General features: G+C 39.7%; 1 protein-coding gene across 7 annotated transcripts; it reads right to left on the bottom strand.

The window, feature by feature from the left end:
• Positions 1–687: 687 nt before the first annotated feature.
• nap1l4a (nucleosome assembly protein 1-like 4a) lies at positions 688–12708 on the bottom strand. 7 transcript variants are annotated; one of them, XM_035523500.1, is made up of 16 exons: positions 12659–12705; positions 12328–12499; positions 11336–11393; positions 8513–8573; positions 8090–8249; positions 7595–7678; positions 7088–7219; positions 6499–6570; positions 6244–6383; positions 5906–6051; positions 4364–4380; positions 3807–3926; positions 3555–3590; positions 3393–3440; positions 2656–2777; positions 688–1984 (listed from the first exon to the last, which is right to left on the bottom strand). In XM_035523500.1, exons 3-16 carry the CDS (start codon positions 11370–11372, stop codon positions 1918–1920), a joined length of 1242 nt encoding a protein of 413 aa, XP_035379393.1. In that variant the 5' UTR covers positions 11373–11393; positions 12328–12499; positions 12659–12705; the 3' UTR covers positions 688–1917. The 7 variants fall into 7 exon arrangements, 6 of the variants coding, with proteins under 6 accessions (XP_035379393.1, XP_035379394.1, XP_026871004.2 ...); XM_035523501.1 differs by having other exon boundaries at positions 12356–12499; XR_003410975.1 differs by lacking the exons at positions 2656–2777; positions 12328–12499 and adding exons at positions 2778–2810; positions 3195–3312 and having other exon boundaries at positions 1901–1984; positions 12659–12708.
• Positions 12709–13515: the final 807 nt, after the last annotated feature.

Here is a 13515-nt window from a genome sequence, read left to right as displayed (position 1 = left end):
TAAAGCACTGCTTCAGTAGCATCCTCCGTAAGGCACTTTTCAAGCCCTGGTTTAGAGCCCTCTATGGTATCTCCTATGAAGCCTCTCTTTTTGGATGTTATCTCTGCTCAAGGACTACAAGGCATCATAATGCCATTCCAGTCGGATCTTGAAAATATACAGGGACAGGTAGCTATGGGGAGTATTCACCTGCCTGCAGGCTCTGAAATGCCAGACTAAAGCAGCATCAGTCCTGCTGCCAGAGCCCACAGCCAACGAGGTGTTAGGCTGAGAGAGCTGACAAAAACAGAAAGGGTCTCACTGCTGACGGAATCTGGGCTGCTAGATTAGCCCTTGAGACAGGGCCCTAAGAACGCAGAGCACATTCCATTCGCGGCAGCCTCAAGAGCTCGGAGCAGCTTGCGTAGTCACTGTATCAGAGCCATCAGCGCTGGGATTCCTCACATTCTTCATGGCAGGAACCTCTTCTCAAGTAAAAGCTTCGTTCATTGAAGGTCACGGTCCTGTTACGACATTCTGCAGAGGGCGTGGAAATACCTATCATTTTTTTCCCCCTTCTTTTTCTTCCTAGCACCATACAAATTATGATAGGGTGGAGTAATTACTGCTACATCAGAGTTGTTATATTGCATACACTCACACACGTACACACATACTCAAACTAATCACAGCAGAGTACACATCCAATGCTGTATCACATAACACAATGTTTAATAGAATACTATTTTGTACAAATTGAGAACAATATTGCATTAAATCCCACGAGAATCCCATTAAGGCCATTTCTAGCATACAGCTAATACTGGGGCAGTGGGTGTAAGTGGGTGCCCTGTTTCAAGCAGGATCTACTTTTTAAAAAAGGGATTTGTGCACATCATGATGATCACAAAATTAAAACGGACATGAAAGATCACAATGCCTCCTTGATCAGCACTTTCTACTTTCACCATTTAACAAGGACAAACAGCAACTTTGAAGTGAGGTCTATGATGGTATGATGTGCAAAAGAAGCCCATGAACCTAACATTCACCTAGCTAACATTCACCTAGCTACTCTTCTCTACCCCTAACTTCCTGATAATCCAAAATATAGAACATTTAACTGAAATTCCACCAGTTTTTCTCATGAAATCCAAATGCATTGGTAACCTAATTTTACGATCAGTGCGCATGCAGATAATAACTACTGTTCTGAAAATAACTTGGAAAAAACTCATCTCAAATAGAAAACAAACACAAACAAACTAATTGGCTGCTCAAACACTGACAATGATCCAAACTGAAGGGCAGATGTGTTACCAAGTAGCCACACGTGCTGCACTGTAATGAACTGATCCTGAACTGGTCTCAGACCTGTTGGTAAATCATAGCTGCTTTAATACAGGACTCCATTTCTCTTGGTTACTTGTCACTTGATGTGAAGATGTCATCTCAAAATAAACACCATGTTTACTAAGTTGTAACAGAGAGATATTTTTTAATGATAATGTAACTAGACAGCTATTATTTCAGTAAATATTTTGCAGACATAAAACAACCCTGAGTGACTTACAGCATGATAAACAACAGGGACGTATTCACGGGTCTGTAACGTCACAAAACATGGCTACAGTTACAGCAAGGGAAAGCTGACAAAAGACATTTAGTCTAAAGACATACTGAAAAGCTGAAAAAAACCACAGGATTATATCCTCTTTGCACAGAACCTCCAGTAAAACACAGACAAGTGTACAAAAAAGGCCTCAGTTAAAAAGAAAAAATGGGGCTGAACTACAGAATTGTTGCATTTAGCCACTTATTTTGGACAGTGAGGTCACCTCCATACAGCGTAAGCACAAATAATCATGCACTTCCTACATTGCATTTGGATTCGTATTGCGTCGACTGGAGGTTCACCAGGGGCCGGATTACTTAGTTTCACTGCCAGCCAAAGTGGCTGCCTCTGTTCTTACTGTTGCTTACACTCAGCGGGCTGAGGTTCTTTCTATGGAGAGACAGAGAAAGGGACCGGGGGGGGGGGGGGGACAGAGGTATTTGTTATGAGTACTTAACTGATCACATGGAAAGAAAGATGATGGAATGATGTTATGAAGGTAGGAAAGACATGGAACAAGTAAACAGAAAAATGGAAGGATAGTGGAACAAACATTTAGCTGCTGTAAAATAGAGTGGGAGTCACAAAGAATGGAATTCACATAAACACTGTCACAAAAGGTTTGTCCAAAGCCCAGTTCAGACAAATTCCTGTTGTGCAAATCCATGCAACCAAGAGGTTCACCCCAACACAATGAGCTAAAAACTAAGATGGGGTTTATATAAAATGTTTAAATTGATATACTGCGAGAAATTATTGTATAGGCACTGCCTTGTTTGAAACAGAAATGGAAAAGCGGAGATAAACTGGAATTTTCGGGTTTTAATGACATTCGGCCAACAACTTCATGGACTAGCACTACCTGAACCAGATTTCCATTTACAGATTACCTTATATGATGCAACAGTACTCCTCATCTAATAAGAAAAACAAAAACAAACAAACAGAAAACGTATATAGAGAGAGTATGATGATGAGACATGGCGACAGGGTGGTTGATCACCAACCCATCAACCCACTGCAACGTCTCTCTGCAACATCCTTCAGTAGTTTTGTCTCACCTGAAATCCTCGGTCTGAACTGGGCTTGAGGAAGGACTTTCAGAAGAAGGAGAGAGGAGAAGGGAGAGGATGGTGTGGAGCGCAAAGCATGCAAAAGACAAGATGGAACTGGCGTCCCTTACCTAGGAATGCATGGAAGTGGAAATGAATCATGCCTGCAATGAGGACAAAGGGTATGGGGACAAGCATCAGTTTACACTGCGCACATGCAGTTATCTTAACTGTGAGCCAATAATCAAGGTCATCCAAACGGAACCATTAACCAGTCCAAAGCCACTGGACTCAAGTGCAGATATTCAACCTGAGCCACAGATGCTAGCATTAGCTGCTACCAAGACAGACTATGAAATATTTAATTTATTACCTTGTCCTGAGGCTGTGTGGTTAAATACATTTGCCAGAAAGGTGGGAAGAACAAGGGGCTGTCCAGCAATTAAGAGACATGTGCCAACAGTAGTAAGGGAGTGTCTGTCTGTGAGGGTGCATACATTGAGAGGGGTTGGCTAATACCAAAGTTAAGCTCTAGATGGTAATTTCACCTCTTAATTTGCATTTTTCTGTGTTTTTGGAAGCATCTGTCTTTCTCTGTTGAATGTCCCAGGTTTACAGTGGTCAGTGTGTATAGTTTGCTGGGGTGAGTCGCATCATTCAAAAAGCCTGTTTGTAAGTGTAGAAAATGCATTTGTAAACATGTGCCAAAGAAAACCAATTCTCTGTACACAGATCTAGACACTAACTGTGGGGTCAAAGTCACCATCATCCTCTTCACCCTCCTCATCAAGGTCCTGAAATACACAAAGGTTACCTTTCAAAACATGGTCACCTATGCATGTCAATTATAAGTCTAAATAGTCCAATACTGAACATGTAGCTGTATATCTGCCTTCTGCATAACTAACCTCCTCTTCACCTTCTTCAACATCCTCCTCTTCAAACTGCCTCCACAAAAACAAAAACACAGGATGAGTTAAAGGTCAGTAAGGTTGCAAAAGCAATTCTACATCAAAAAAAACGCAAATCCCATGCTTTTATGACAACCTACAAACAGGCTAAACTGATTGCAATACTGAAATCAGTTTTGGAGTGAAAGATTACCTAATGCCACCAACCTACACTTGATGGCATTAGGTATTTTACGAAGAGTAACATACGCTCTCATCATCTTCCAGTGCTTCTCCTGTAAAGTACAGCACAGCTCTGGGGATGATCCTCTCTCTGAAAAAATGACCTATCTCAAAATCTGCGGTAAGCGTGAAGTCTAGGTCCTCATCCTGAAACACACAATCACCAGTTACACACATTACAGTATGGCACCTACGTCCATACTATCCTGAATAAATTAATACAAAATAAATAATGGTAATATGTACAATTGAAGAAGAGAAAAACAACAAGAGAACTTTGCCTTGGATCTCATAGATGAAGGAAGTCTAACCATTAAGTCTAACTCAGCGTTGGCTATGGTGGTCTAGTTCACCACAGCAGGCATTACAGGAAAACTGTCCTGACGCACATGCTGTTGTAGACAGAACGTAGAAGACAAATGTATGCAAACTGTCTGACATCTGACTCAAGACGTGGGACGAAAAGACGCAATTAATGTGTCTCTGATGTAAAGGCTGCAAGATGCCTAGATGGCCTGCTGAGCAGATGATCAAAATGTTTACAAACAGTTGAGGAAGAAGATGGAAGACTCTGCTCCACTCACCATTCCATCTGGAGTTGCTGGAAGAGAGGGAGAGGGAGACAATATCAACATTCATGCTATTTTTTTTTTCAATTATCAAGCATGGAGAGAAAAAAAAATCCAAAGAAAGAATAACTAAGACAAAACACAAAACACAAAAATGTAAAAAATGAGGAAAAATAGGAAATTATAAACAAAGGAGGAAAAAGAATGAAAGAACAGCAAAGTCTGGGGAAGACATGTCTCTTCATTGTCCAAGATCCTCTGTCTCCTCTTACTAAAATAAAAGATTACATCATTCAGGCTCTTAGTTACAGCTATGGTGACGCATCGACTCTCTACCTTTGCCTAAAGGTATGTGCCACACCTTTGTGAAGAATTCTCAGGAAATCAGTCCACCACACACACCTAAAGACTGGTCCCACACATGTCAAAACCAAGCTTTCCCACAGTCTCTGTGCAAGCATGGCTGCATTCTTTAACTGTTTGACAGTGACAGTGCAAAAAGAAGCGCGTTGAATGCTCGAAGGCCTATGAGACAATACCAAAACTTTGTCTAATGGCAGAGCTGAATGGTATAAAAGATATGAATGGAAATGCCATTAGTTTGGCTGAGATGTTGGAGGAAATGTTGAAAGGTCTTGGAAGTCTTAACAGTAAACAATAATTAAGCAAACGTGACAGAGAATGAAAATGCTTCCACACCAACATCACTTACACTGGTAAGTGTGGAGGGGTATGGAAGAATATTAGCTGGGGAGATGCGCAGATAATGATTGAGAATACTAACGGGAGGGCTGGCAACCCCAGACTATCACTAATCTGATAACCTGACTACACCATCACTCAATGTAACCTCAGCACATGGTGAATTAGTCATTTTTTCTACTTTGCAAAAGCAAATCCTGTCATTTTTCTTAGTCTCACCTCACTATTCCAGGGCACTTCAAGCTTTTCAGTTACATATCAGTGCTACATTAGCTGTATGTTTATTACAAGTCTCCAGTCTAGCGGACCACTGTACCTAATTAACAGCAATCTTCATCACTAACGAAGAATAAGAAACCATGTAGAACATTTTATGCTCCCTTGTGACCAAAAGTGGGGAAAAAAAAGTCACAAGTAGCAATGTCACCTTGCTAGAAGCAATATAGCCTGTACAAAGTCTCTCTCACACACACACACACACACACACACACACACACACCAGAAACAAGCAACAAACTATTCACATCCCTTGTTTTATAAGCAACCACTTTGAACTGGTGTATTGACTAAGAGACTAACATTTTCCTTGTGGTGATAGTGAATGTATCAAAGAGGCATTTTGGTTTGTCCATTTGCAGATAAAAAAGAAACACCAACATGCCAGAACACATTCCCATTTAGGGTTTCCATCATCTATTAATCTGTAATGCTGACTTAGTAGAAGGAAGTTCATTTTAAAACTCAATCAAACCTGTGGTGCCATCTGCTGGACAATTTCACTCAGACCGAGTCCACTGTACAAGGGCATATCTAATCGCCTGAATCACAATAGGGTACAAAGATTTTCTGTCTTACCTTTGACTGGGTTAAAGAAATTAAAGAAGGAATCCTGGGGAACCTCCTTGGTGATCGTCCTCACTGTCCCTCTACCTTTGTGCTTTTGTTTTTTCTTAATGGTTTTCACCGTTACGTCCTTGCCTTTGACCCAGTCAATCTTACAGCTACATAAAGACAGATCAAAACATAGAAAACACTTTAGCTTCACTTTCCTATATTGTTCTTACACTTTTTCAGTTAGGTTCAAAAGTACTAAAAGCACATCTAGTGACAGAGGCCAGTTTCTCTTTACTGCACATTTAAATTGCTGAGAGAACTGTGCGGAAGGTAAGGTGACAGGCTGCAGTGCGTCTCACCCCTCACAGTCCACTATCTCTGGTCCTTCAAAGGAAAACGGGTCAGATGAATCTGGCTCTGATTTCATCTTGTACATTTTGGTAAGGACTGTGTTGCTAAAATAGCTATTGGGCTCAAAGTGGAACTCCAGTGTGAAGCTCTGGTGAGAAAAAAAAAAAGACAAAACAGCATTGAAAATGACAAACAAGTGAAACAAATGAATAACACTGTGGCCAGAAGATACAAAGGAGTAAATAGAAAAGAGAACTACCAACCATTGGCTGTCCAGGCTCCGAAAACTTCACTGTGATGTCCTGCAAATGCTTTAGGACGGGCTCATCATGCTCCTGAAGGGGAACACAAACACATGGGATTCTTTTGGATGCAGAATATAGTCAACGCACCAACTACAGTGAAACATCTACTGGTGTTGACAAAGTTCTTTACAGTACAGAGTCCAATCTCACACAGTTGTGGTCATGGCATCTGAACTAAAAATAAGTAAAGTAGGAATATTTTATTGTGTAGTTTTCAAAAGCTCATTCATACCAACTCCATATATTCTAGAAAACTTGACAAATGTTTGAGTATACATTTGAGCTCTACAACAATTCTGGCACCCAAGGCTATATCACCCCACTGATAACAGTGATTAAGAAGGCCAAAAATGAAGTTAGTCTTGCATAGCCAGTTCCTTTCATGAAACAAACTAATCCTGCCTCAGGTATGTATCATTTGTTCAGTTATTAAAGAAACCTTTAGTTGTTGAACTGTGCATTGTCTAATGGCAAGATTTATATTGTATAGGAAGTGTCTTCGACACTCAAAAAGGACTCTTTATAACGGTGGTGCAAGACGTCCAACCTGTAACAAATCCCCCAGCATGTCCACATGTTTGAAAATGGTAAGCCAGAAATCTGGGATGCCCTTGGGGTCATCGGCAGGAGTCGTGTGTTCTTTCTTTTCTTCCAGAGCAATCTTCTTTTTCAGATCGTCCTGTCACAGCACATCCCATCAGCAGTCAGTGTACAGCTTTAATTACAGCTAGAAATGTTTGAAGGACTAACAGAAAAGTCAGTGAAAACAAAATGGTTATTCTCATTGTTTATTTTTTTTTTACATTTGCAGACAAACTATTGGGTTATCGAAGTCATCACAGTATTTGGATAACATAAAAAGCGCCAGAGGTCATGGCCTCTCTCCAGAGTAAGACAGGTCATGGCCTCTCTCCAGAGTAAGACAGGTCATGGCCTCTCTCCAGAGTAAGACAGGTCATGGCCTCTCTCCAGAGTAAGACAGGTCATGGCCTCTCTCCAGAGTAAGACAGGTCATGGCCTCTCTCCAGGCAGGTATATAATGAGAAGAACTCACTGCCAGTTCATCCTCCTCTCCTTCACTGTGCCACTCGCACTCTTCATCTGTAGGCTCCACTGCTCCAGACACCACCGCATGCCTCTAAACATCACACACACAAATTATTTTACACACTCATGCAAATTAGGTGAAATGCTTCTTGCTCTGAAAGCTGGGTTTTTGAATACCACTCTACAAATCCATTAGACTTAATCATACCAACAGGCAAAATCTTACATATACCCAAACCTTTTAGGAAAAACTAGTTTATGCATCATTGACATTATTCAGCTTTTAACCAGACCTGGATAAGAGATATCAGATATTTTTTGGGGTGCGACATGACAGTCACACTGGGACAGCGAGCCTGAGCTTAAACTCTTTCTTGTGCACACTGGACAATAGACACTACTGCTAACTGATGTGACCAGACACAAGAAAATATTTGATATATGTAGTGTGATTATCTTTAAAGGCTGATGGATGGCCCATTATGATGGAATAACTGTGAACCTTGTCAAAGATGGGCTGGTAAAGACCAGAATACTTCCTCTCCAGCTCATGAACTTCCTCATAGAATTTGGCCTCTATGTGAGCACTTTGGACCTGCAGTCTCTTCAGAGCGTATACTCTCCTCTTTACTGCCTTAGGCAGGCCGCTGACATTTGGTATCCTGTAGAACACTGGTGTCATTAGCAATCATAAACCATACAAAGCTGTCTACATGAAAGGTGGAAAAGCTACACAAAATTCTAAGATGTGGCAACCATGTCAAAACACTGAAGGAAGTAAATTACAATGCATTACCACAAATCATGTATTCATAAATCCCATTGAAGAGTGAAACATTCCTCACTTATTTTACTACACATCTGTTACTTACATTTCAGTGATATTAGACTGATATCCATCCATATTATCTTCCATGGAACTCACCTTTCTACTTGAGAGATGACCTCTGGTCGGTCAGCCTGTGAGCCTTTGTTTCCACCCTTAGCTATGTAAATTATATATAATTATTATTGTTAATTATTATATATAAATAATTAATTAGAATAAAGCTACATTATGAAATACACATTTATTTATGGCGTTTAGCTGATGCTTTTATCCAAAGCGACTTACAACAATGACTGAATACAACCTGAACAATTGAGGGCTTTGCTCAGGGGCCCAACAGTGGCAGCTTGGAAGTGGTGGGGCTTGAACCAGCAACCAATTACAAGTCAAGTACCTTAACCACTGAGCTACCACTGCCATATTCAGACTATTTGGAGTATATTTCTGGGAAGGTACTTACTTTAAACCTTGATAATACAGGAAAATAAATAAATAAATAAATAAATAAAATAAAAAAAAGAAGTGTACAGTACTGCGTGAAAGTTTTTGAACCTTTTAGAACCCTTTTTCTATATTTCTGCATAAATTTGATCTAAAACTTCATCAGATTGTCACAGAAGTATTAAAAGCAGATAGAGAGCGCCAAATCAAATAACTGAGACAAAAATATTAGAGTTACTTATTGAGGAAAATGATCCAATATTATATATGTTGCAAAAGTATATCAACCTTTGCTTTCTGTGTCAAGTGTGACCCCCTTGTGCAGCAATAACTGTAACTAAACGATGCTGGTAATTGCTGATTAGTCCTGCACATCGGCTTGAAGGAATTTTAGCCCATTACTCCATACAAAGCAGCTTCTACTGTTATGTTGGTGGGTTTCCTTCCATGAACTGCTTGATTCAGGTCCTTCTATTGGATTAAGGTCAAAACGTGGCCATTCCAAAACCTTAACTTTATTCTTCTTAAGCCATTCTTTGGTAGAACAGCTTGTGTTTAGGGTCATTGTCTTGCTGCATGACCCACGCTCTTTTGAGTCTCAGCACACTGACAGATGGCCTGATATTTTCCTTTAGAATTTGCTTGTATAATTTGAATTTCATTGTAACATCAATGATGGCAAACCGTCCTGGTCCAAATGCAGCAAAACAGGTCCAAACCATGATACTACCACCATGTTTCACAGAAGGGATGAGACTTTTATTCTGGAATGCAGTATTTTCTTTTTTTCAAACACAATGCGTCTCATTTAAACCAAAAAGATCCATTTTGGTTAAAGATGGCAAGATTTGAATGTGAATGTCACCCAATATTGATACCGATCGAATATTTTTCCTTTAAAAAACACTGTGGAGCTGTAGTTTCGTTTTTTGGGGGAATTGTTTTGCGAGAGATGTATTATATATGCTATTATACAGATGTTATGCATGAATATGACAAATTAAGTCTTTTACATGTTTACAAGACTAAAGCACTTTTTCCCTTCCATTGCTTTACAGTCAATTTCTCTCTTAATGAAATGATATTTACTATCATAACCTGCTTAGTTCTCAGCTTTACTGTTACTCACCTTCAGTGCGTGCACGCACACTCTCTCTGTTTGGCTGACTGTCTATGCTCGATATGGCTGCCTCATTCACTCCTGAAATTTACAGTGTAGTTCATCTGCATTTATTCTCATTACTGAATGCAACTGTAATTCCACATCGACTTAATAACCACCTTATAACTGTTCTTGTGAATTTCAGCGGTAAATTGCTGCTCTACCCACTACACACCAAATTGACACCAGTGAGCACACAGGGAGAGAATACCAGCACTATGAGTCTATTCCGTCGAGCTCTGCTTTAACCAACTGAAGAAATGTAACATGATAACTTTGTGGATTTAGAGAAAGCGAGTACTTTATTTGTTGTCAGGATTCTGATGCTTTCTCCTTTCCCTGACCCTGAACTTCCTTTACTTCCCATTCAAACTGGAAATGTAATTGTTTGTTTAAAGAACAGATTAATAAACAAATCACAGTTAGTCAAAGATATAGCACTGAACAGTGCTAAAACACCATTTTGTCTCATTTAAATGCTTTCACTAGAAGGCAGGTAACCTGTTCTCCATACTTCTGTGCTATTTTCAGGCAGGATTTGTAACGGTATCAAATAATTTTCATAAAAAATTTCTACCGATATCCACACCAGTATTTTTTGATGATATCGGTCCGATTTTGGTATGGGATATCAGATTGGTGCCATCTCTAATTTTGGTCTCATCCGTCCTCAAAACATTGTTCCAATAGCATTCTCCCTTGTCCACGTGATCTTTAGCAAACTATGGATGGACAGCAATGTTCTTTTTGGAGAGCAGTGGCTTTTTCCTTCCAACCCTACCATGCACACCATTATTGTTCAGTGTTCTGATGGTGGACTCAACCTTAGCCAATGTGAGAAAAGTTACCTTGGGTTCCTTCGTTACCTCACAGACTATTACAAGCCTAATTCTTGGCGTGATCTTTGTTGGTCGACCACTACAGGGGTGGTTAAGAATGGTTGTGAATTTCCTCCATTTATACACAATCTGGCAAACTGTAGATTGGATTGGTGGAGTCCACACTCTTTAGAGATGGTTTTATAAACTTTTCTATCCCAATGAGCATCAACAACTCTTCTTCTGAGGTCCTCACTAACCTCCTGCGTTCGTGCCATAATACACTTCCACAAATATTTGAGGAGGTTCTCTTTGTCTACTTTTAGGACTTGTGCGATAAAGTTTTAGGTCAAATTAGGTAAAATATAGAAACTTCTTATGGGTTCACAAACTTTCAAGCACTACTGCATCCATCATTATACTCACACTTCAAAATATTTCTGCAGTTTGAGTTTGTTATTTGACAGATATAAAAACCTTAAAATAACACTAACTTACCTCTGGCTTCATTCTTTTCATTTTTTCGAGCTTCCATTGCAGTTAGCCTACCCTTTGGCTAAACAAAACAAAAAAATTATGAAGTTTATTTCATGTTCACATTAAGTGTACTTTTACTGACAGATTAAAACATTTTTTATGAATATTGGCATTTTAAAGTCATCAGTAAAGTAACTGCTATTATTCTGTTCTATTTCCTCCACATTTTCTCACACAACATGTTTGTCACTACCGACCTTAATTTCAAGTCCCGTCACTACATTTCAAGAACTCGCTAGCTACCATGGTCTATAACCTCAACATGCACGCTAAATTCCAATAAGCATGCACACGACCTGCTAGCACATCTCATTAAAACTGCACCTCTAAAGAAAACTTGGCTGATTGCATTTTCTGTGCTTCCAGTAACTGGGGCTATAAAGATCAGCGGGTGTATCCTGTTCCTTTGTGAAAACTTGTCCCTTTTTTATTTACAAAACACGTTCTCGTCTCGAGTCAAGAAAACCAAGTTCGTCGCTAAAGCTTTGCCTCAGCAGATTTCAACAAACTGGGCCAAGTTGATTTAGGTAGGCAAATGGTTAAAAGTTTACACAACCATACGCTATAAACACGATGTTGGTAAACACCAGGGGTAAGGCCCATTCAACCCCTTGAGGTGTTTGTGACAGCTGCTGTTTTAAAATAGTCAGCAGGACAAGATGACACGTGTCTTTTAACAAGTGGCGAGTTCCAACAAGATCAAACATATCGACAAGAGGACCTGTCAGTCAAAACTTATATAAGTATTGCCATTCAATGTTATACACCTGCGCAAGTACTTACATTACGGTCAGCTATCTACACTACTTACTATACTACTATAATTATTCTTTCATAAAAAAATAAGAATAAATAAACATTAACATCGGGACAGTGATGAGTAACATAACTAGAGGACCGTGTATAGTGGAGTGTTTGTGTTTCTAGCTGTTTTGAACAGGGCCGCGTGGTACATTTAGCTATGGACTGAAGGGTAATAACTGCGAGGACGTTTCTGCTGCCTTCCACTCTTCAGAAGAGCCGCTCATCCACTCATCTACGAGAAGAGCCGCTCATCCACTCATCTACAAGCCCAAAAAGAAGTGCCGTGCACATGGACCGGGCTGCCTAGTCGTCTGACAGCATCTGAAACGCGAAACGTGTTTGTCTCCAGTGCCGTTAAGCCATGCTATTTCGAGACAGAGTGATTAAAGCGACTTTCATTTACTGGGATAGTTTTGTTTTTTTATAGACCGTATGTCTATAAAAGACACACAGACGGGAATAACCGTGCTTTTGACTTACCTCAGATTTCGAGCTGCCTCACCGCTCTGAGGAAACTGAGAAAAGCAAAAAATCGCCTCGCAAGATTCCTGCTTCTGATTGGGTATCCGGTCGTGACGTTCACGAAACGCAGGCGAATCACTGATGCGCGTCTATGTTACCGAATCTCATTGGCTGTGGGAGTGTTGCGAAGTGAACTGTTCATTTACAGCGCTAGGCCAAGAGATAAGAATATGGGGAAAAAAGAGCCTAATTATTTGTTAGGCTGCATGAATGAGACTCGTATTAACAGTCACACTGAATTCTCTCAATTGTCCACTCAGCAATAGAAATCTTCATACTTCATGCTCCTCCACTGCCAAACATTCCTTAGTTGGATATCAAGCAACAGTGGTTTAAACTGTAGACTGGCTGGAGGGCCATGAAGATTGGATTTAGAATGTAGTTTATGCAGAAATAAATACAGAATTCACGTTGACATTTTCTTTTTAAGCCTGCCTCACAAGTTAGTTTCAAAATAAATAATCTTGATCAATTGTTACCACAAGGTATCGCCTACACAAACACACCAGCCACTTAAACACATCTAGTTGGCACAGTACTTTTTGTCTCACCCAAGAAATAATAAGATCTAAGTTATATTATATAAGTATAAGTTATACTTTATTATTATGTATTTATTTACATGTAAAAATACAAAATAACAAATAAGTAATTCACTAAAATATTAGCCTTATTGTAGCAGTTGTGTACAGTAGATACATCTGCCTTCTAACAGTGTAAGTGTTATAAACTCAGCTTAATGGACTTTTAAAAAATGGATTTCTGGGTCATATTCCTGTTGTAGGCATGCCTAATTTCACTGGACTGCCATTCAC

Source organism: Electrophorus electricus, chromosome 2, assembly GCF_013358815.1.
Source record: "Electrophorus electricus isolate fEleEle1 chromosome 2, fEleEle1.pri, whole genome shotgun sequence".
In the NCBI taxonomy this organism is placed as follows: domain Eukaryota; kingdom Metazoa; phylum Chordata; class Actinopteri; order Gymnotiformes; family Gymnotidae; genus Electrophorus; species Electrophorus electricus.
This window is presented reverse-complemented; position numbering and strand designations above follow the sequence as displayed.

Coding starts and splice junctions, on each gene's coding strand:
- nap1l4a (XM_027015203.2), bottom strand. CDS start 11,372: ATGGAAGCTCGAAAAAATGAAAAGAATGAAGCCAGAG. Junction 6,384..6,498: donor CGGAGCCTGGACAGCCAATG/GTTGGTAGTTCT, acceptor TTTTCTCACCAG/AGCTTCACACTGGAGTTCCA. Junction 3,441..3,554: donor TTGAAGAAGGTGAAGAGGAG/GTTAGTTATGCA, acceptor TGTGTATTTCAG/GACCTTGATGAGGAGGGTGA.